This window comes from Cyprinodon variegatus, unplaced genomic scaffold (assembly GCF_000732505.1).
Source record: "Cyprinodon variegatus isolate N-32 unplaced genomic scaffold, C_variegatus-1.0 Scaffold0, whole genome shotgun sequence".
Taxonomy (NCBI): Eukaryota; Metazoa; Chordata; class Actinopteri; order Cyprinodontiformes; family Cyprinodontidae; genus Cyprinodon; species Cyprinodon variegatus.
In genome coordinates, this window is record NW_015150453.1 from 3,284,410 (window position 1) to 3,307,394 (window position 22,985).

The 22,985-nt window shown below is 35.2% G+C and overlaps 2 protein-coding genes across 2 annotated transcripts in view; both read left to right on the forward strand.

Annotated features, from left to right (window-relative positions):
• LOC107086845 (cathepsin K-like) overlaps nt 1-5,078 on the forward strand; it is a 12,883-nt gene extending 7,805 nt beyond the window's left edge. The window contains exons 5-8 of the mRNA XM_015378101.1: nt 3,315-3,533; nt 4,281-4,446; nt 4,669-4,777; nt 4,969-5,078. Coding sequence (XP_015233587.1) covers nt 3,315-3,533; nt 4,281-4,446; nt 4,669-4,777; nt 4,969-5,068 — 594 coding nt within the window. The 3' untranslated portion in view covers nt 5,069-5,078. The remainder of the gene's footprint in view (nt 1-3,314; nt 3,534-4,280; nt 4,447-4,668; nt 4,778-4,968) is intronic.
• Nucleotides 5,079-10,653: 5,575 nt separating this feature from the next.
• LOC107086772 (cathepsin S-like) lies at nt 10,654-22,648 on the forward strand. The gene is made up of 8 exons (XM_015377979.1): nt 10,654-10,783; nt 13,280-13,404; nt 16,684-16,806; nt 18,785-18,937; nt 19,212-19,436; nt 20,417-20,582; nt 20,745-20,847; nt 22,298-22,648. The coding sequence occupies exons 1-8, from the start codon at nt 10,765-10,767 to the stop codon at nt 22,395-22,397; spliced, it is 1,014 nt and encodes a 337-aa protein (XP_015233465.1). The 5' UTR covers nt 10,654-10,764; the 3' UTR covers nt 22,398-22,648.
• The last annotated feature ends 337 nt before the right edge of the window (nt 22,649-22,985 follow it).

Below are 22,985 nucleotides of genomic sequence, written 5' to 3' on the forward strand. Positions count from 1 at the left end.
TATATATATATATATAGCTTTATTATAATTCATGCAGGGAGTTTTACAGGGAGTTTTAAATTGCAGACACTGCAATTTAAGTAGAACAGGAAAGGAAAACAGGAAAAAAAGGAGAAAAGATGAAAAAAAACAGTAGTATTATTTAATCTGACATGTATTCTGTGGTACCTATGGTAACTATGGCAACTGGTGGTAACTTTGATCTTTAAATGACATCAGCTGATGATTTATCCTTTATCCCCTTTATCCTTTCCCACATCATTAAATCACATGGATGATGCTAGTCAAGCATCCTTCTGGAAAAAAGACAAATGCAGCAACTTACTGAAGCTCTCCATTATAAAACCAAACACATATGAAGGGGTATACATTAGCATGTGTCACACACAGTACAGTAAAAAAATAATTTATTTTTTATCAATTCTGTGACATATATAGTTCTTAACCTCCTGATACAAATGGCAGGAGCTCCTCTTGCTAAATGAACTATCGATAGGAAGCATCCTGCTTCCTTTCCTTATCTCCTTCCTTAATTCCACCACTAAAGAACTTATCATTGTGACTTTTGACACACTTCCACTCCGACTTACAGTTATTATTGATTGGCTGTATTTGGTTGGACCATAATCTGTCTTCCTTTATAAACCAACAAGAGACAGATAGCACCTCTTCATATGAAGGGATATACATCATAACAAACTTGCAACGAGAGAGTCAGTGCTAGGGCTACATCTCCACATTATGAGGATCAAGGCAGTAAAAACAATCTTATGATGATTAAAATGGAATAGGAAAAGAGATGCATTTGAATCACAGATGGATTTATTTGTTCTTTTTTAAGCTATGGAGGGAAACACAGATTCCCTGTGTCTCAATTAAATTGCAACGTGACTCAAAAGACCGACAGTTTGAGAAATCTGTTGATCATCAACTTTGCAGTTAATGATGAGTTACTTTAGAGCAGCAAAACTGCATAACTGTACCTTTGTTTGCAAATTATTTATGCCCCAATGGAAGCTGCTGTTGACTAATCCAAAATAATGGTGTGGATCTGGTGAAAAATGTTTTTGTTTTTTGTGTTGCTGCTTAATGGCTTTAATCAAAACCAGTGTGTTTGTATCTGAAATAGGAAATTATTATCTGAAGGTGAGAAGCTGTTTATTTGTACTTGTCTCCCACTTATCTGGAAGGGGGTCGTGGGGACAGCAGTCTCAGCAGACATGCCCAGACTTCGCTTTCCCCCCAGATACCTCGTTCAGATTCACTAGAGGGAAGCCTGAGGCGTTCAGCCGACAGACATAGTCCCTCCAGCGTGTCCTGGGCCTCCTCCCGGCGGGATGTGCCTAGTCTGTTCACAATTTTTGTCTACGTAAAAAAGAATTTAAAAGACCTAGAAATGTCGATTGGTATGGAATCCAGTGGATGATTTAGAGGGAATTTGTATGGGAAGTAAAAAGAATGCAAATAAATTGTTGGAACTAAATGTGAAATCCCCTTAAAAGGTGTTACAGATAGAATAGAAAATCGTCAGCAGGCTTTCATGACCTGTGTAGAACAGAGGCTTTTCAGCTTTCAAAGGGAAGTGGAAGTGAATAATATTTTCAACAACCTCAGAAATACCTGGAAATACATATTTCCAGCTGGAACTATCGTTTACTCTATAGATGTTGTTAGAAGCCATTATCACAGTCTGGGGCCACCCATATAACAGAGAGGGCCTGCGCTCTTCGCTAATGGATTTCAGAAACAAAGACCAGGCTGTGATTATAAAACCTAATTAGTCATCATGAGAGGATTGAACAGCCAGTGGTTATTTATGCAAATAATTGTTCAGCAGAAGAGGAAGTGGACAACACAGAGGGAAATATGGCAGACATCTGTGGTTCCCATGAGCAGTCAGATTAGCATCTGAAAAATACCATGTTAAACATCACAGCTGGTTTGAGATAAACTGGGCAAACAGGTCGCTGAATATTCTTTCTGTCATGTTTCATGCAAATAATTCTATTTTCATACAATACTGTTTGTTTTATGTAAAAGAATAAAAAGATGCTAAAAACATAATTACAGAGAATGTGTAAAACAGCTTATTTTCTGGGGACCTATAAATATTTAGGTCATGCATTTTGTTTAAAGTTATGCTAAACTTTTCAGGTAAACATTTAATACTAAATCTCTTCCCAGTTTAATAACTAACAAATAAAGATGCCAAGAAATAACCGAAAGACAAACTTATAGAAAATCTTTCCTATAAAATCCTCCATGGTTGATTTTTAGGGGAAATAACCAGTTTAATGTAAATCATTCTAAGTACTCAGGGATGTTTTGCTTTAAGATGAAACTTGCTATCATTCTTTACTATTTTAATGTTTTGATTTAGATTCATTAACTCTAAGATGAGGAATTTAACTTATTTACCAAGTGTCTTACTAAAAAATTAAAATGTTATGCCCCCTGGTGGTTAGGTTTCGCTACTGCAGATGCTGTATAACTAGGTTGTGCTAAGCGTCTCCTTTTCTTCCTGTTCATGAATTATTCAACATTATGGCTGCAGTTTTTGCATCTTAACAGCTCTGCTGCTTCATCCTCAGCAGCTTCTTATGACTTGATTTTTTTTTCTTTGTTCGAATATAACACATTTTTATATTGTTTGTTTCCAAAAAGTCTGATCAGTGCAACACGTGAATGTGGCTGCGCTTATTAAAAGGATCTTTGTGCAGAGAATGAGCGGTTTAGAAATATATGGTTAAATTATCAGTGGAAATTTACAATTTCAGGGCGGAGTCACTGCAAACAGCATTATTCTTTGAAGCTTTTTGTTGATTTGAACATTTTGAGCTACGTCCATAAGGATGATAGACTTAAATCTATTTAATTGTTTGATACATACAGTACCAGAGATATGCACTTAAATATTCATGCACAAAACCAACACAAAATCAATTTGAATTCTTATTGCAAAGGCTAGCTTTAATCTGAAGCAAAATGTATTATCCAACTCTGCCCTCTAACGGTCAGGCAGTAGAATGCAACCACTGCTTTCTGAAAGAAAAAAAAATCTTTCTTTGTGCTTGACTTTGTTTTATTTAGAAAAATCCGATTTTTTTTAAATTATTTAAATTAGCAACAACAATCATCACAATAATTGGTGCTGATTATTTTTATATTTAAACAGCACAAAGTTACTTGCTGACTAAAGGTTTTCATCTTTGCTCTTTTTGTTACAGAAGCTCAGGTTAAAAAGCATAATTCTGAACAGCAGAATGAGAATCATTTAATTAAACATGTGCTCTCTGTCATATTCCTAATACCAGGGCTCCTGCGGCTCCTGCTGGGCCTTCAGTTCTGCCGGGGCACTTGAGGGCCAGCTGGCCAAGAAGACAGGTCAGCTGATTGACCTCAGCCCTCAGAACCTGGTGGACTGTGTCAAGGAGAATGACGGCTGTGGAGGAGGGTACATGACCAACGCCTTCAATTATGTGGAGGAAAACGGAGGCATCGACTCTGAGGAAGCCTACCCATATGTTGGACAGGTGAGAAAAGTGACAATGTCCATCTCTGCAATGCAGAAAGTTGTGTCTATAAACAAAGAAATCATTTTTGCACCAAGCGAACAATTAGATCTCTAAGAGTTTTTCAAAACATGTTTACCTTGCTTACATTTATATGTATAATTAATGAAGCTTTGGAGGAATCTTTCAAAGATGATCAAGCTTTGCTTTGATTTTGTTTAAACCCAACTTGGTTATTTCTGATTACCTTTGTTTTGTGGTTTTGAATGTCTTCACTGAAAGAGGAAAAGGTTACTGTTTTTTTTTTTCTAGCAGTAAGGTTCATATTCAGAGTGAAACTGTAAAGGTCAACAGTTTTCCTTTTGTCTGTCACATTGGCACGCTGACCAATTCGCATGTCTTAATCTTACATAAGCAGGAAAAAAAATAAAAAATAAGTAAAACATAAGATAACACGTGACCGAGTTCGTGACTGGCTGTCGATTATGAGAAAGAAATTTCCCACAAGCAAACAAACTTTTCCTCTTCTGTAATTCCAGGGAGTTTAATTGTTTGAGCTTTCGGAATGTGATCAATCAGGTTTTGTGGGTGTGACTCTATACTTTTATTTTGAAACTTCATATTAAAAAAACCCTTTTCAAAAATATGTATTTGTTAGGAATTCCTCCACCTATTTATGACTGCATAAAGCTAAATAATATATTTTTGTTAAGTTTTGAAGAGGCTGCAGCTAATTCAAGACTTCCTCTTATTGTGCTGTGTCTGCAGGACCAGCCTTGCCGCTACAACTCGTCAGGCATGGCTGCCCAGATCAAAGGCTACAAAGAAGTGCCAAAAGGTAATGAGCGAGCGCTGGCAGTGGCACTCTTCAAAGTGGGCCCAGTGTCTGTGGGCATCGACGCCACCCAGCCCACCTTCCAGTTCTACCAGCGAGGTCAGTTACAGCTGAGATGACATTTTCAAATCTATGACTTTAATGTTTGTTAAACATAGAAACAGAAAGTTGATTTTTTTATCATACTTTACATAATATATCTATTAATTAAATTACAAAAAAAAAAAAAAAATAATTAAACATATTCTGTTGTAAGCTAAAAAAAAGTTTCATGGACTTTTAGGAAGAAGTTGCGTATATCTTATTTGTTGATGTTCCCAGGCATTTACCATGACCCCAACTGCAATAAAGAAGACATCAATCATGCCGTGCTTGCAGTTGGCTACGGTGTAAACACCAGGGGAAAGAAATTCTGGATCGTCAAGAACAGGTGAGGATCCCCTGCTTTCTGAACGGCATCAGGTGGCTCTCGGTGCAAACTAAATGAAGGCAGAGTTTCCTGTTATGTTGGTGATTGGATGTCTGTCAGTTGATGTCCAGTTCTGACAAACTGATGAAGTGAAACGCTGGTTCACACCTGTCCATGTTCAATATACGCTGTTCTTTGTTTTGTCCCGACAGCTGGGGAGAGAACTGGGGTAACAAAGGGTACGTCCTGATGGCACGTAACCGTGGCAATCTGTGTGGCATCGCCAACCTGGCCAGCTATCCCATCATGTAAAAGAATCTGAGCTGAAAAGAAGGGAGGAAAAGGAGACCTTACTCTGACTTTAAGACACCACTACAACAACATATCACATTGTTTGCACCTCATGGTTTTTATGTCGCATTGAGTGAAAAAGGTCAGAACGAAGAAAACATTGCTGGTCAATGGAAGCTCCTCCCTACCTGTGGCTGGAGAGTCAGTTCCCATAAATATTCTGGGTTTTTTTCTTATGATCATGTGTTTTGTTCTTTGGTTCAAGCACTTTTCCTATGATTGAAATGCAAACTAGTGTTTTCTATTGTAATGAATAAAAAATTAAGTTTGAATTAAAAAAAAAACATTTTGTTCTTCTTTTTTGGCTGATCCCAGAAATATAAAGTTTTTTTTTTATAAAAATCCTCAAATTCTCTAACAAGCCAATGAGGAGAGGACCCATTCTGTTTGCTTTTAAGCAGAGTAGTTAAAGATTTTTTTGTAACAATTACTTTGGAGTCAAATAATGTAATGACAGTAAAAAAATAAATGTTGTCCACTTCCTCTTCTGCTGAACATTTAGTTGAGGGTAAATGTTTCATCCTTTATCCAAATGAATTTATCAATTCAAAGCTAGTAAGGGGAGAAATGTAAAGCTTTTTGGGAGGACATGTTGTACAGTAGATCTAAATTCTCATGCAGGTTGGACTCTCTTAACAAGAGGGTCCGGTTAGGGCTGCTGCTGGTGTGGTTTACTGAGACATGTTTTATTTTTTATTTTTTTTTCTTTATTGAAAACTTCAGAATTTACAGACAAACATGGCCGCATAGAGTTAATTTCTTCAAGTCAGGTTACATAGAAAATATAGCCAGGGGGAACATCTCTTCACACAAATTGAAGTATATCTATAACATAGACTTGCTATAGAGAGCTGTTAACATAAACATCAGAGACATAAAACCAAATAAATAAACAAAATAGAAATTTATAAGATAATTTTAAAATAAAAACAATAATATAAATACAACAAAATAAGAAAGTATAACATGAGGGGAGAATTCAGTCTTTGTTTTAGCTGTTTACTTCTGTAGGGAAGCGTTTTAGGGTATCATATATGTTTTGTGCTTTAGGACCTTTCAGAATCTTTAATGATTTTATACATATTTTAAACTCGTTTAAAAAAACAAATCTACATTTATGAATGAAAAATTTAGCTTCACTGAGACATGGTTGGTGTTCTGCGTGTGGCCATGCTTTCCTACATGGCTGACCTTTTTTCAACACTTTGAGAAAATTCTTACATATGTATACAGTTCTATGTCACATATAGTAAACCCCGGGAGATGTGTTTCTGTGTGCAGGATACGTGTCACTATATAGTTAGAAATATAGTCTGATTTTTAGATCACACAAACAGTGTTAGTGTATCAACAACAAAAGCTTTGATTCTCTGCAAAACAAGCAGTAATGCATCACCTCTTACTTGAAAATGTCAACTTAATAAGTTGATTGTGACCAAAGTTGGTTTCAAAATGCTTCAGCCTTGGATATTTATCTAAGAAATTAACAATCAATGTGAGAAGTTGCAATTTAGACTTGAAATGCTGATTGATTACGAATTGTTATCAGAATATTCTTTTTGTCATCTTCTGAATCACTAACCTGACTCCGCCAGATGGATTTGCTCCGCATATCCATCTGGAAGCCTTCCGTTGAAGTAATTTTGGGTAGGAGCGAAAATACTGGTTAGCTGATTGGCCTATGTTGGTGATAGACGGGCCAAATAAACCAATCAGATCAACGAAGCATATGACGTACTAACAGAGCGACGACGAAAACACAACCACAAGATCAAACTCTTGCCGAAACCAGTCGGGAGAAGAGCAAAAACATCTTTTCCTCTGAGAAAAGCCACCAGAGCAGTGTTTTGCTCTTCTTTCAGCGAAGAAATACTCTGTAATTCCGATAAAACTTGCTCGATAGCCACGCTAACGCTAGTTTCATCGGCTGAAGCCGCCATGTTCTTTAGGCTGAACTGTCACGCTTCTCGTTGCGTCACACCTCAATCGCCTCAAAGCCAACGCTGATTGGACGTTCGTTTGGTGAACGGCTCCAAACTTTCTTTAACGGAGAGTCTCCAGACTGATTAGCGAGCGAAACCTTGAAAACTCAGGAGATCAGGATGGTCTCACAAGGCTACTGAATCAGTTGCTTGAAACAGATTCATTTTTTGTGCCACAATGTATAACAAAAATAAATTAAAACTCCATTAATAAACAAATATGAGGATTAATTAATTTGTTTAAACTTCAAATAGCTGATTTATGTAAAGAGGAAATTGCAATGAATATAAATTGGTTAAAACAGACAACATAATCACTGGCTTTAAACTGATGCATCATTGCTGTGACACTATTGGAAATAGTGGAACTCTGGTGTACGACGTCGTGAACTTTAGCCTGTCACAGCATTTATTGTTGCCTATCAGGCAGGGCAGGGCAAGCAGTGTAATAAAAAACAAAGTTAAAACTCTGACAATGAGCCGTCAGGCAGAAATGTAACTAAGAAACATCAAACCATTTATAGTATATTATTACACTGAATGTATTGAAAACTAAACACACTTATGGTTCAACCATGTTTTCTGTATTTCTTCTGTGTTTAAGACCTCTGCCTAGTTCTTCCTGACCTCCAGGAAATGCTGCTAGCTTCTAACCTTTCATCCACTTCACTTTGAGGTCAGTTTTTCATCTTGACCTTCACACTTTGGTCCAGAGACTCTTCTAGTTGGAGCTGAATGTTGGCTGAATTTCGAAGAGGCTTGTGTTGCCCTTCAGAGCATTTAAACAGACCTTCTTGACCTTTTCTCGTTGCATTAAAATTTTGGCTTTTCTTAAAAAAAAACAAGGATATAGCTACCAATTCATCATAATTTTGTATATTTTGTATCTTTGCAAGACGGTTTGTCAACTTAAAACTATAATAAAAACAGATATCTCAAGATATTACATGAAACCAACAAAAATACATTTTAAGAGATATAGTCTTGATGCAAAATTAGTTTATTTGTTATGTTAAAGATAGAGTCTGTGTAGGCATCTTGATGCTCTATCTCTCTGGTTCTTTTTCCTGAAAATAGATCACTCAGGACAAACTATTTTAATAACACTTCATAAGTAATATGTATTAAAAAACCAGGAGACATGACAACAGATTTTGATATAAATTGTAATCTTTCTCAGATCAGAGAAGTTGCTTAGACAGAGGCGTAGCCAGAAAATTTTTATAAGGGTGGCCAGGCAATAACCAATGTACACTTAGGGGTGGCCGAAAATGGATAGGCACCAAAACCTCAATCTACTGTTCAGAGACAAACTATATTTTCCTGCAACCTTTGCTAACAAATAGATGCATATATTTAAACATCCATGCTTATAGTATAAAGTGGATACCATTCTTTCAGGTTTGAGTTCTGAGGCGGAAAACTTTTCCTTTGTCTCTACTTACCTACTTTTATCAATAATCATCCTGCATAAAATTGATATTTACAAGTATTAATATCAACATAAATTCATTATTTATTAAAATTGTTATTAAAATAGATATTAATAGTTATAGCTATGATTTTACTAAAGACTCCTAGATGATTGCAGAGACACATCATTTTCTCTTCAGCTCATAAAACACAAAATCTAGTTCTGAAAAGAGCAAGAATTCTGTACTTATCATCTTTAATGTTAGTATATTGATGTACATAATTAACCACAATGTTTTTGCTATGAAGTAATTATGAATATATATTAAAAAAAATTGTAATATATGAAAAACAAAAAGTTTTTGAATATTGCAGTTGATTATGGGGGGTATGTTAGGAGTGGCCAAATGATTGGCTAAGGGCTGCTATGGCCACCTCTGGCCCCCCATCTAGCTCCCCCCCTGTGCTTAGAGTTTATATAACGCAGCTGCTCACCTCTTGGCTCACCTTCCAAGGGGGGGTCCCCGAATAACAATTAAAGAGGCATTTTATACATCTCCAGTCTGTAACATCATTATACGGAAGAGGATTAGGGCCACTGAAAAAAAAAAATTAACTGATTTTTTAATTCTATTTCATGGGAGTTTAACATGGGAAAGAAAGTCAGAATTCTGACTTTTTTCTCAGAATTCTAACTTTAATCTCAGAATTCTGACTTTAATCTCAGAATTTTGGATCTTAATGTAGATGGGTACCATGAAGGAAGAGATTTGGAAGCACTCAGCTTCACTGACAAAGATGTCAGTTGTTTGAGGTGGCCAGTGACACATTGGTGGAAAATGACGGAATTAGGCAACTTTTTACATGCCTGAGGGGTGCCCTCATTAATGGAGGAGCAGAAGGTCATTAAAACAAGAGAGCTAGTCTCTAAAACAGACATGGCTATGGCTTGATGCTAACATGTTTGTTAGCTGTCAGAATTCTGAGAAAACAGTCAGAATTCTGAGAAAAAAGTAAGAATTCTGACTTTTTTCCCATATTAAACTGAAATAAAATGTAAAAATCAGTTAACTTTGGCCCTAATCCTCTTCCATATCATCACATCATTACATCATACATGTTAGCAGATGAGTAGACATCCATGGCTCCAGCCTTATCAAAATATTACACCTTGTTCTTAGCTGAAAGACACCGCTCTCATTCCATTCCCAAAACTCTGCTACGTTCAGAATGAAGATTATAACTGTAAATCCAGACAGAGGAACTGTCTAAATTAGATTAAAACATCAGTTCTGACATGCAACAGGCAGCTAATACACTGAAAAAAAATAACGCAACTGCTTTTGGCATTTACTTAATCATATTTAGTTGCTTTAACACAATTGTTTTATGTCCTAACCTGCTAACTAAATATGATTAAGTAAATGCCAAAAACAGCTGGATAATTTTTTTTTTCCTAGAACCTTTGCTAACACATAGATGCATATATTTAAACATCCAAGCTTTCTAGATAAAAGGTATAGTGTATACCATTCTTTCAGGTTTGAGTTCTGAGGCGGACAACTTTTCCTTTGCCACTACTTACCTACTTTTATCAATAATCATCCTGCATAAAATTTATATTTCATTCCCAAAACTCTGCTACGTCCAGAATGAAGATTATAACTGTATATCCAGACAGAGGAACTGTCTAAATTAGATTAAAACATCAGTTCTGACATGCAACAGGCAACTAATACACTGAAAAAAATAATGCAACTGCTTTTGGCATCTACTTAATCATATTTAGTTGCTTTAACATAATTATTTTATGTCCTAACCTGCTAACTTGAAACAATTATGTTAAAGTAACTAAATATGATTAAGTAAATGCAATTTTGTAATTTTTTTTCAGTGTAAGGTGTAACAACCTCACACATCATCAATGATAATAAACAGTTATTTTTAAAATGTTCTCCAAATAAACATTAATCAATTTTACAAATAAAATACATAAAAATAAAAAATACATTTTAGTAATTTTCAGTAAAGATCTGTAAGAAACCCCTAGTGTGTACCAGTCCATTATTATGTCATCTTGGAGAGTTTTTGCAGTTCCTTTATTTGACTGATGTCTGCAGAGCGCCTGCTTTTTAATTAAGCGCCTATAAACGCATCGGTGTTACGCAGTTTCGAAAGAGGAAGAGCTGCCAAATCATGTGACATTTCTGCATTAAAACCAAGCAGGAACACACAGAGGGAGGAAGCTGAACTTCTACAGCGATGAATCCACCTCAGAAAGGTCAGTTAATTTAGATTTAACTGCTTAAATGCTGCCATTATATATGATATTGGATCAGTTTATAGCCTGATCTGAGGAGCGCCTGGCTTTACTTTCGATTTTGGATGTTTTTCTTTCTCTCTCTCTTTTTTTAGTCTTCCTTTGTGTTCAGGTGTTTTGAGTTCAAGGAATTTGGTCGCTTTGACTGCGCGCCTCTAACTGTAATTACAAGTAAAAATATTTACATTTCATCTGGAATTCTCCAACACTATCATTGTGCCTTAATCCTAAAAAGTGAGCGCAGTTTTAGGTTAAACAAACTCTAGTTAGTTTGTTAATTTATAGATTCAGTAGATAAGATATTCACTTCCTTCTCGCCCTCTTTCAAAGAACATTGATAGGTTTTTATCCTCCATCAGTTTATGAGATGAGAGATAAAAGGGAAACAGTCTCTATTTAATGAAGATGATGGCAGCTTTACATTTCCTGATAACATAAGTTTCACATTCGGTCACGAGATCAAACTGCTCTGTTATTCAAGGTTTTTTTTTTCTTTTTTTTGTGCAATTATTCTTACCATTTAGATTTTGTAGAAGTGATACTTGCTGACAGTGAAGATCTTTCAAACCCACATAAACCCAAAACAAAGTCAGAGACATAGACAGTTTGGAAAATGTTAAAACTAAACACATCAAAATGAAAGTGAACTATTAATTCAAATCAATATTGCACATAAACTGGTAAGATATAAAGTTTATCCTCCATGTTTCATGTTTGATGTCTTTAATGTGTTTATTGACTTTAATAAACATGTTATAAATAAAAAATATATATTAAGCATAATCTTTTCTATATAAAAGGGCTCTCAGTACTATTTTGTTTTAATAAATTTAATGTATTAGATCTTTTGAATAATAAAATAAATCTATTCTGTCCTTTCTTTACAAATCAAAACACTACAAGTCGTCCAAATAAGCAGTTTTACTCATGTTGGCAGATATATTAACACCAAACTTTCTTTAAAGACAGAAGTTTGCCCAACACTGATGTAAGTTGGTTTGATGGTGTAACAGCATGACTTATCCAGCTCAGTTTACAGGAAGTCTCAAAGGGCTTCTTTGAAAACACATCAACATTTAAAACCACAAGAAGTCTTCCCATGATGTATACCCTTTTTTTTTTTTTATTCATCACCATATAACATCAGATCATGTGTCTTTGGTATCAATATTCCTATAGGTTGCAGTTTTGTAGAAATATTTGCTGACTAATTGTCTGCCATTTTTAAAAAATTATTATTCCTATTTTTCACGCTAATTAAAAGAAAAAAAATGTTCTTTAAAAAAAATCCTTTAATTACTTTCGGATGACATAAAGCTGTTGTCTTTTTAATATTTAGTTCACAATGTATTGCCAGATTTATTTTACTTCCATTTCTTTGAAAAGTAAATAGAATAAATTTAAAACTAAGCTGATAAAATTCCAATTAACCCGCTTTGGCTACAGTTTCACCATGAGGGTGTCACAACTAGGATTTTAGACAAATTTTTATTTTATAAGTATGTTTCCTTTAACCTGGTGACAGACATAAAGTTAGCTTTTAAAAACCACTTCCTCCTACACCAACCTAAAAAAACAAGTGTGTTCTTCCTGCAGCATTCTTGGCTCTATGTGCATATATAAATGCCCGTTCTTAACGCCTTTAATGGGTTGAAGAGGATAAAGAAAATTAGAAAATTTAAAAAGGGGCTGAAAATATTTATCACAATAAAAGCACGTTTTCTGAAAATTGTATTTTTGTTTCGAGAGTCAATCTATAGTCTTTATTGGGATGTAATTATGTTTTTCAGACATCAGCTCAGAACGCACATAAATTATACTGAGACCATTTTAAAAAGCTGCATTTATTAAAAAAACCCTTTTTATTTTGCAGAAAAATTAGAGGCATTTGTAGAAGATGTAAACATCTTGATTAGAAAAAAATATTGATATGGCAATGCAGCATTTATGTTTCTTTTAAAATGCAGATTGTGTTGAAGCAGTTTTTTTTTAAATGGGCTAGAGGTCTTATTCAAGCCTCTGTTGCCTATTATTGCAGTTTGTGTTTCTCAAACATCCAATGTGTGCAATAACCCAATGCCAGTTATTACACACTCATTGCAGACCTATGTTATCCTTTATCTTTATATGTAAAAAATCTGTTTAATTTATGTGTAATAGTCAAAGTATCAGTCTCAGTTTTTGTATTTTTTAATCATTTGCTGACACTTGAAGGCAAAAAACACAAAAGACAGATTTATTATGTTCAATTTTAGACATCAAGGGATTGATTTTTAACCATTGCTGTGCATGTGTGGATGTAAACATGTTATGCAGCTGAAGAGAGGTATGTGTGGTTTTTTATATCAGAGCTGCTCATCTGTTTTTTAGCTTGGCAAGTTATTTTCTCGCCTAACAAAGCTCACATCTGCCTTATCGAAGGTCAGATGACATCCTGTTCTGTCTGTGTGTTTGCAGGCATGATGTTCGGGAGCCTGCTGCTCGCATGTCTGTGCGTGGGAGCAGTGGTCTCGCTCGACAGTCGTCTGGACAACCACTGGGAGCTGTGGAAGAAGACGCACGGCAAGATGTATCAAAATGATGTATGCAATTCAAGATAACAGGGCGATGCCGGTTCTTTCACAGACTGCGTTTTTGATAAGCTCCTATTTCTGCCCCCTACTCAAACCAAAAAGCCCATTCTTTCCTTTTACAGACCCCATTGGGATTCTTAAGCAATATAAAAAAAATATCTGATAATAATCTACTAACAATTTTATGAATCAGGAATGAGTATTACAGCCTAGGCATGAATAGTCTAAATGTTGCATTCATGAGTAACAAATGAAAACTTTTAAAATGTTTTAAAAGTCATAAATAGTGTTGAAAAAACAACAAAAAACAAACTGTTTTTAGTGTATAATTATGAAAGTGAGGGATGGCCAATCTAGGAAGTTAACATCTTTAACTTAGGATGTCAAAAACTTGATCCAAATAAACTTTTAATTTGCACTAAATCATAAGTCATGAATCAGATAAATTGTACAGCTTAATGTTCTTACACTGACTACACTGCTTACCACTAGGGGGGCTATTGCTATATTGACTGAAAATGTAAATTAGCAAGAAAATCCCTCCAATAATGGTGCATTCGATTTACCTCGAAAACTAAAGACTCAGAGGGACGTAATTCCCGCTATGAAAGCATTCCAGTGATCTATTTGTGGAGCTATTGTTATGTTCTTCCTGGTGCAACCACTGGTATGTAATACGTATTAAACTGACTATCAGTTAAGTATAAATGATGGCTAAAAACAGTTGCAGTAAGAAGGCTTTATGTGCTATTGATGTGTGTAGCAGCCACCATGAATAGGGAAGTTGGGTATGATACCCTGACTTTCCAACCTCTGACCTTGACTTTCGTGGGTGCTCCAGTTGAAATTTCCTGTCCCGAAATTGGAAAGTCGAAGGACAATTTAAATGGACCATAATTCAGAAAAAAAAAAACAGACATTGAACACATCGACATCAGTCAATAAATATATTACTACTATGGCTAAAATTCTAATGTTCACATAAAATTAAGTTACTGATAATAATTAAAGAAATCCCCATATATAAAGAAATTAAAATAAATCGGCTCTTATAGTTTATCATTTCTATGTGCATTGAATTTGCTTTGTGTAACAAATTTGAGTATAAATATGATTAAGTGTTTAAAGCACGAAGGATGAGCAAAAAGACCCAGAAAGCTCAACAAACTGCTCCTTTTTGTTAATATTTAAAAAAGCATAACTGCTCCCTCAGTGTAAATAACAGGTTATGTGAATTCATTCCTAACTGATTCCTCACAAGAAGCATCATATGATGTGTTAAAGCCCACAATACTAAAACCCTCGTGACAATTTTTTGGGTTAAAACATACTGAGGTGGAATATTGCAATGGTTTCTTTTCCGGCTGTAATCCGTGAGAGTGATGTCAACACGATGCCCGCTAAGAGCTGTCTCAAGATATGCAATCATGTCAAAACACACTTCTGCCATTGCTTATGAAGACATTTCTAAACCTCCTAATGCTACAGACAGCAACCCTGGGGACAAAGCAAAGATCTTGAATAACATATTTTCAGATAAAACCTGCAACTGTAATGATGTAAAAAAGATAAATAATACCAAAGATGCAAGAACAGAATACAAGAACATAGAGCTGCTCACTGCATAAGGCTCCACTGCTGAAGAAAAGTCTGCTGAAGATTTGCAACAGGAAAATTTGCCCAAGCGAGAAAATATTTTTTAGCTATATTTTTTAAATATCATTGCTTGATGCTATAGTTCAAACAGACAGCTACCAAACTCTACACTCACCGGCCACTTTATTAGGTACCCCATGCTAGTAACGGGTTGGACCCCCTTTTGCCTTCAGAACTGCCTCAATTCTTCGTGGCATAGATTCAACAAGGTGCTGGAAGCATTCCTCAGGGAGTATGATGCGAATCTCCCATTCCACCACATCCCAAAGATGCTCTATTGGATTGAGATCTGGTGACTGTGGAGGCCATTTGAGTACAGTGAACTCATTGTCATGTTCAAGAAACCAGTCTGAGATGATTCCAGCTTTATGACATGGCGCATTATCCTGCTGAAAGTAGCCATCAGATGTTGGGTACATTGTGGTCATAAAGGGATAGACATGGTCAGCAACAATACTCAGGTAGGCTGTGGCATTGCAACGATGCTCAATTGGTACCAAGGGGCCCAAAGAGTGCCAAGAAAATATTCCCCACACCATCACGCCACCACCACCAGCCTGAACCGTTGATACAAGGCAGGATGGATCCATGCTTTCATGTTGTAGACGCCAAATTCTGACCCTACTATCCGAATGTCGCAACAGAAATCGAGACTCATCAGACCAGGCAACGTTTTTCCAATCTTCTATTGTCCAATTTCGATGAGCTTGTGCAAATTGTAGCCTCAGTTTCCTGTTCTTAGCTGAAAGGAGTGGCACCCGGTGTGGTCTTCTGCTGCTGTAGCCCATCTGCCTCAAAGTTCGACGTACTGTGCGTTCAGAGATGCTCTTCTGCCCACCTTGGTTGTAACGGGTGGTTATTTGAGTCACTGTTGCCCTTCTATCAGCTCGAACCAGTCTGGCCATTCTCCTCTGACCTCTGGCATCAACAAGGCATTTCCGCCCACAGAACTGCCGCTCACTGGATGTTTTTTCTTTTTCGGACCATTCTCTGTAAACCCTAGAGATGGTTGTGTGTGAAAATCCCAGTAGATCAGCAGTTTCTGAAATACTCAGACCAGCCCTTCTGGCACCAACAATCATGCCACGTTCAAAGTCACTCAAATCACCTTTCTTCCCCATACTGATGCTCGGTTTGAACTGCAGGAGATTGTCTTGACCATGTCTACATGCCTAAATGCACTGAGTTGCCGCCATGTGATTGGCTGCTTAGAAATTAAGTGTTAACAAGCAGTTGGACAGGTGTACCTAATAAAATAGCCGGTGAGTGTATATTATCAATAGTAAACTTTACAAGGGAGTAACGTCATGGTGTTGGGCTGTTTTTTATGTCTCTAAATAGTAATGGCAGAGTTTTTTATTTAAAAAAATAAGGAATTTAATGATGAGTCTTGTCTGTTAGTCTGTTTGACTAAACTGGCCTAAAATCACCTGAGTGATGCATGCACCTTCTTTCTACATACAGTAGATGTTTAACAGCTAGGTTTGCCCAGGAAAACTTAATTTAATCGTGTTAAAAATATATTTACTACACAAAATGTCTGTTTTTTTAATTGCTTGTATTCCTCATAACCTCCGTTTTGACTAAACTGTTTGTCTTCTTTTGCTGTTTATTTTCCAATCATGCATTCAGGAGGAGAACATGCACCGCAGGGATTTGTGGGAGAAGAACCTGATGCTTATTACTACGCATAACCTGGAGGCTTCAATGGGGTTTCACAGCTACGATCTGAGCATGAATTTCATGGGAGACCTTGTGAGAATTACCTCTTTTTACTTTTACTCATTTAGTATTGGGGCTAAATAAGCTCCTTAGTAGTAGTTAAAAAAAAGTAAAATATTAGCACTTTGATAGATTAGTATTAAGCAAAAAACAATGTATGTCACCAGATAGAAAAATATTTAGGATCATAAAATATATTGACCTAGTATGACACGACATGATTTTAAAAAGCATTAATGTCTTACTGCTGGACACACAACAAAAATGCCTTCTAAGAAATAAGAAAAAATATAGTGTTTTAAGTGAATAATTGCTTATTTTGAGCAAAATAATCTGCCAGTGCAGCAAGCAAATGATACTTGGTAAGATTTCTTAAAACAAGAACATAATATCCAAGTAGTAAGCATCCAAAAAACTTAAATCAAGTAGAAAAATCTATTTTTTCTTGTTAAGATTTTTTCTCTTATTTTAAGCAATTTATTCTCATTTATTAGTCATTATTGCTTAGAAGTAAATGTCCTCTAACCAATTATTGCTCAAAACAAGCGTACAACAGGCTTAAAAACAAGGCAAATGTACTTGATACCAGTTCATTTAAAGGCTTAAAACTAATCTGTTTTTCTTAGCTAGAATTAATTTCATTATTTACTGTAGGTGTAGTGAATGTATGGGAAAAATACACTTGACAAAAACTTCAAAAAGTTTTTTTTTATTAACATTTTATTAGAAATGTCACAGAATTAAGCGAAATGTGTGCAATGTGTGCTATTTTAAGAAAAAAGCTATACAGAATTAGTTGTATTATCTAGTTAGGATGAAAAAAAAATGAATTTTCTTAAAACAAGTCAAATAATTTTAACAATATTTAGTCTTAGTAAGAAAATACATTGAAAAACAAGTGTTATAAGACCAAAAGCTGAATTCAAGGTTATTACACTTGTATAGATTTTCCTTTTTTGCAGTGCAAATAAGACGGATAACTATCTTCTGCTCAGATAGACATCTTAGTAAAAAAATATTTCTAATTATTCTCCACATATAAAACCAAGGTAAAGAGCAAGTAAGAAACCAAGACCTACCTACCATAGCTTAAAAACAGTTGTCTACTGATGCAATATATCCTTTGTTCCCTAAAACTACAATACAACAGTGAGCCTCTTTGGGCTAATCAGTAAATATCTGTTAACTGGTAGCAAAACTTCTATTATATTCAGGTCGTTTGTTTATTAAATTACAATCTTATGGATATGGCTCAAAATTATTTTCGGATGATGTATTTTATAAGCTGAAGATGCTTAAAGATTTAGCTTATGTATAAATATTTGGTCTACACTACAGATGATTCTATATGTTGACCTTTAGTGACCTTTAGGGGGTGTACAAGCAAAACTCGTCCTCAGTGGTTAAACTGTGTTTTAATGCTCTTCAGAGATCCCGTCTCATTTCCTTGAAGAAACAAACTTAATGGGAAAATAAAATCTAAATCCTGCAGAGTATAAATGATCTTCAGCTTACTGGTATGATAATGCAAGTTAATAGAAAAAATCATCTCAGCTTCTCCTCAAAGTGAGTTATGTAATCTGAGCAAACTAAATTATATGCTGTAGTGCCTCTAGGCTCTTTATTTTCCTCCAAAACAGATGTAGTTGGATAAGAGGGACGTCCAAAGTATGATAAGTAAAATTTAATAATGTCTTTAATTTATTTAGCAAAGCAAGCGTACGTAAACTGTCCTCTGAAAGGTTTTATATCTCCACAGTTAAATAAAACAATTAAAATAAAACATGGAGGGACTACGCTGTTGTATTTTAAAGCAAATCTATCACCTAACATCACTGTACCTCTTAAGGGTCAAAACAACTGGCTGCAATTAACTATTTAAGAGATGCACAAAAAAAAAATGGCTAGAGATTGGCCTACAAAGACGGACTGGGATTCACAACTGAATAAATCTATGTATATCTATTGTGTGTCTTAACTTTTATATATATTCTTTTCTTTTTGTTGATAGAGTCCAGAGGAGATCCTACAGTTTTATACCACACTTATTCCTCCTACTGACCTCCAGAGGGAGCCTTCATCCTTTGTAGGGGCAACAGGCTCTGATGTACCAGATACAGTAGATTGGAGAGAAAAGGGCTTGGTCACAAGCGTAAAGATGCAGGTAAAAGATTTGAATGGGAAGAAGAGATTCACATAGTCACAAAGAAACTAAACCCTTAGTATAAATGACATTTGTTAAATATTTCATTCAATTTAAGTTGAAAAACCTGTTTCTATTTGCTTTTTTCCTATTTCTTTTAACTTTTACAACGTGCATTCATTTGTAGTTGGTTTAGAAAGTTTTTGCTTGATTATAGCCAAAAGCAGTTTAGCTAATATATTTGCCACATATGAGTTTCACTACACTTTGACATTCAGCCTTCTTTTAAATCCAGGGTGCATGTGGCTCCTGCTGGGCCTTCAGTGCTGCAGGGGCCCTGGAGGGTCAGTTGGCCAAGAAAACTGGAAAGCTCCGTGACATCAGTCCTCAGAATCTGGTTGATTGTTCCTCCAAATATGGTAACCATGGATGCAATGGAGGATTCATGAGTCGTGCCTTCCAATATGTTATTGATAATCAGGGAATTGACTCTGAGGAAGCTTACCCCTATGCAGGAAGGGTGAGTAATTAAAAACATTTATGAAATGTATTTGATCTCTGCAGCTTTTTTTTTTAGAGTTACAATAGAAAACTGATCTGCTTGGCTGAATAAAGCTGTTTTTTGTTTCTTACTTGTAACAAACAAATAATGAAACACTTTTCTTTCCATGTCTTTGTGGGTTTGAAAATATGTCATTTATTAGATGAAAACTATAAATAAGAATGGAAAACTTTAAATAGATAATTGGAATCAAAATTTATGTGCATTCTTTGTATGTCGTGCTTTTCACTCTACATTTCCAATTAATGTATTTTACCAAAGACAATCTGGTTCATAAGTATTGAGAATGTGGGTGTATGTATGCAAAGAAAAGGAATAAGTTAGCCATTCCCTTCAAGCTCTAGACAGCAACACTTTTCACTTGTCTGTGGTTTTATGTTAACGTCTCTTTGGAAACATAAATTAATCGCAGCAGACAACATGTTTGTCCTCCGGGCTTCAGTTGGTTTGCTGTTTCTGTGGAGGAGGAGATGCGGCCTGCCTAAGGTCTGAGCAATAAATCCAAACTTTGTGATGGGAAATTCTCTCATAAGTAGAGTTGAACTTTAGTTTCTAAGCAGATTATTCTGAATGTCTTTATTAATAATACCATAAAAACCTCGGGAGAGTTTCTTTATACTTTCCCAATTGCATCAATTCAACCTGTGTTAGAGTTTGATGATTTTAGGGTATTGGTGAACCTCGGTAACAAATAACGAACTTCTTTTTGCTCAACAATCCAACATTTAATGACATTTTCAAAATATTGTTTCTATATTTAATTTATTTCCAAAATCTCCTGCATTCAATATACATAAACTGCTTATTTAATGCTGCAATTCCACCTAAATCCAAATTATATTTTTAAAAGAAGTTCACATTTTTGTTTCTATTTAGTTTTTCAATAATTTAGTTAAGCCTTACAGTCAATATTATTTATTTCTTGCCTTTTATTTTAGGACCAGGATTGTCGGTACAATGCCGCATTTCGAGCAGCCAATTGCTCCCGATACAGCTTTCTGCCAGAGGGGGACGAACAGGCTCTGAAGGAGGCAATTGCAACTATTGGACCTATTTCAGTGGCTATTGATGCCAAGAGACCCAGATTTGCTTTCTACAGAAGTGGTACGTTAGATGTAATCAAATTATTGTTTTTTTTTTTATAAATATAAAATTACTAATTAACCTTTTGTACTCAATTCCAGTAATATTCAAGTTATAACAGGTTCTAATTACCCAAAGGATTAATTGACAGTGATGTCTGTTTGTTGTGTCTCATCTTTTAAGGAGTTTACGATGACCCCACCTGCACCCAGAATATAAACCATGCTGTCTTAGCTGTAGGCTACGGCACACTAAATGGACAAGATTATTGGCTGGTGAAGAACAGGTGAGACATCATAACTGCCATGCAGTGATTACTCAACTATAAAACAGATCTTTGTTGTCAGAGAGCAATTCTGTCCTTTTAGCTTCTTACTGGTACAATGGCCTTAGAGAAAAGTTAGAAGTTATGGAATGGATTAACCAGCAGTTGCTCTGTAGGATTCAAACCCACCTGAAGACTCTAATCCAGTAACAGGAAAACTGGGTTTGTTTGTTTTACATTTTAACTGGTTTAGAGCTAATAAAATGAAAGAATAAGCAGGAATGTGAATATCATGAACAAATTAACTACACTTTAGTCCAAATACAGACATACACACAGCAGTATTGACTAAGTTCTGCATGAAATACCAATAGTTCCCCAACTGCCAGAGTTAAAAAGGGCTCTGTGCTCACTTTAGGTTTGTCATCTAATAATTTTTAGTTCTAAGTTTTCAAAACTGTAATGCCATCTGTTAACTGCTTTATTCACAACAACATAGCTTGGATGTTTCTTAAACCCCCTAAAATTTAAATATCAGCTCTTGTAATGGCTTTGCCTCAAAAGTCCTGAGTCTGAGTCAAAGTTATCAAAAATGAGCCATGGTTTAAAGCAACACACAGAAATAAAGCCCTCAGAGAATTCCTTGAAAAAGCCAAAAAATGTGATTTCTTATTACCGTAAGTTCTTATTAAGGGTCTGTGAGAAAAACAAAACTTGGTGAACTTAGTAGAAAGGTTGTTTTTGATGTTTTTAAGAAATTGTTTACTGTATTTTTAAATGCACTTTGCTCCCTGGTTTATTTCAAAAGCTTTTCTTTTTTAATTTGATAACACGCTCATACATGCTCATTATCTAGCCTACATTTTAATATTGTCCAGATTTAGAAGAGAATAAAAACATTTTGGTAACGCGGTAATGTTTGCATAAGGACAATACTTATGCTCCAATTATATATATTGTATAACCTCTTTACATTGTATTGACCATTTTGGTAGAATTAACCAGAGTATTTAGTATTATGATAAACTGTTAGCCTCATCCACTGACATATACTGAGTATTCTGTGTTATAGACATATTTCTAAATTATAAATATGTATGCATTGTTCAAAAAACATGCAAACAGTTCCAGTAGATTCCCTGAAGCTCTACTCAATGCCCACATAATGTAATATTTAACAGTAGAATGCACAGTATGTTAATTGGATTGTCTAATATGATAATTTCAGCATATTATGTCCCACCATTCAAAACCTGCATCTTTGAATTCTTCCCAAAGAAAAGAGAAAATATATTTAAGCACAGCAATATTTTGTTGTGCTTCAAAATGTATTAGTTACAAGTTCGGATTTACGTTTATTTGATAGCTTACATAAACAGAATCATTCATAGAAATTTGGAAATATTTTCAAAATGAGCATTATGTTAAGAGAACTCAATTTTTTCTAATTTTTCTCTCCTTTTGCATTCAGCTGGGGAACAAATTTTGGAGATCAGGGCTACATTCGGATGGCCCGCAACAAGAACAACCAGTGTGGGATTGCTCTGTATCCCTGCTACCCCATCATGTAACTAAAGGGAATAGATGATAATCTGTACAAAATTTTCATTTCTATCTCTAAAGTAATCAAATACTAGGTCTTGAAAACAGCACATTTGTTTAGTTCCTTTGTTCCTAAAGGTTTTCCGTGATCTGTTTCGAAAACTTTTTACATTTCTAATCTACATGTGTTAACTGGAATTCTTTTTAAGAATGAATGCTAAATCCACTGAAACTATTGTTTGTTTTTGTTAAAAAATAAAGAGAGATTAATTTTTCAGATATGGCTCCAGGAACCATGAGTTTGTATTTTTTTGAGACTTTGCACGAGACTCATTTTACATTTCAAATACCATTCAGATGTCTTCAGTTTAAAGCTACGCCAGTGTTTCCATAACATAATTTATAATTTTTTTCACTAATGTTAGTTTTAAAAAGTCATGGATGTGCAGCCATATCAAGACATTGGTATTAATTGATCAAGAGCTTTGAGCCTGCTATTTTGACATTTTTTGGCAAGGACTGAAAATCCTTTAAATGTCTGAAAGCATATATTTTAAAAAATAAATCAGAAATAAAAAGTTAACTTTTTTCCTGTTAGAACCAACTAGAGCAGAGGG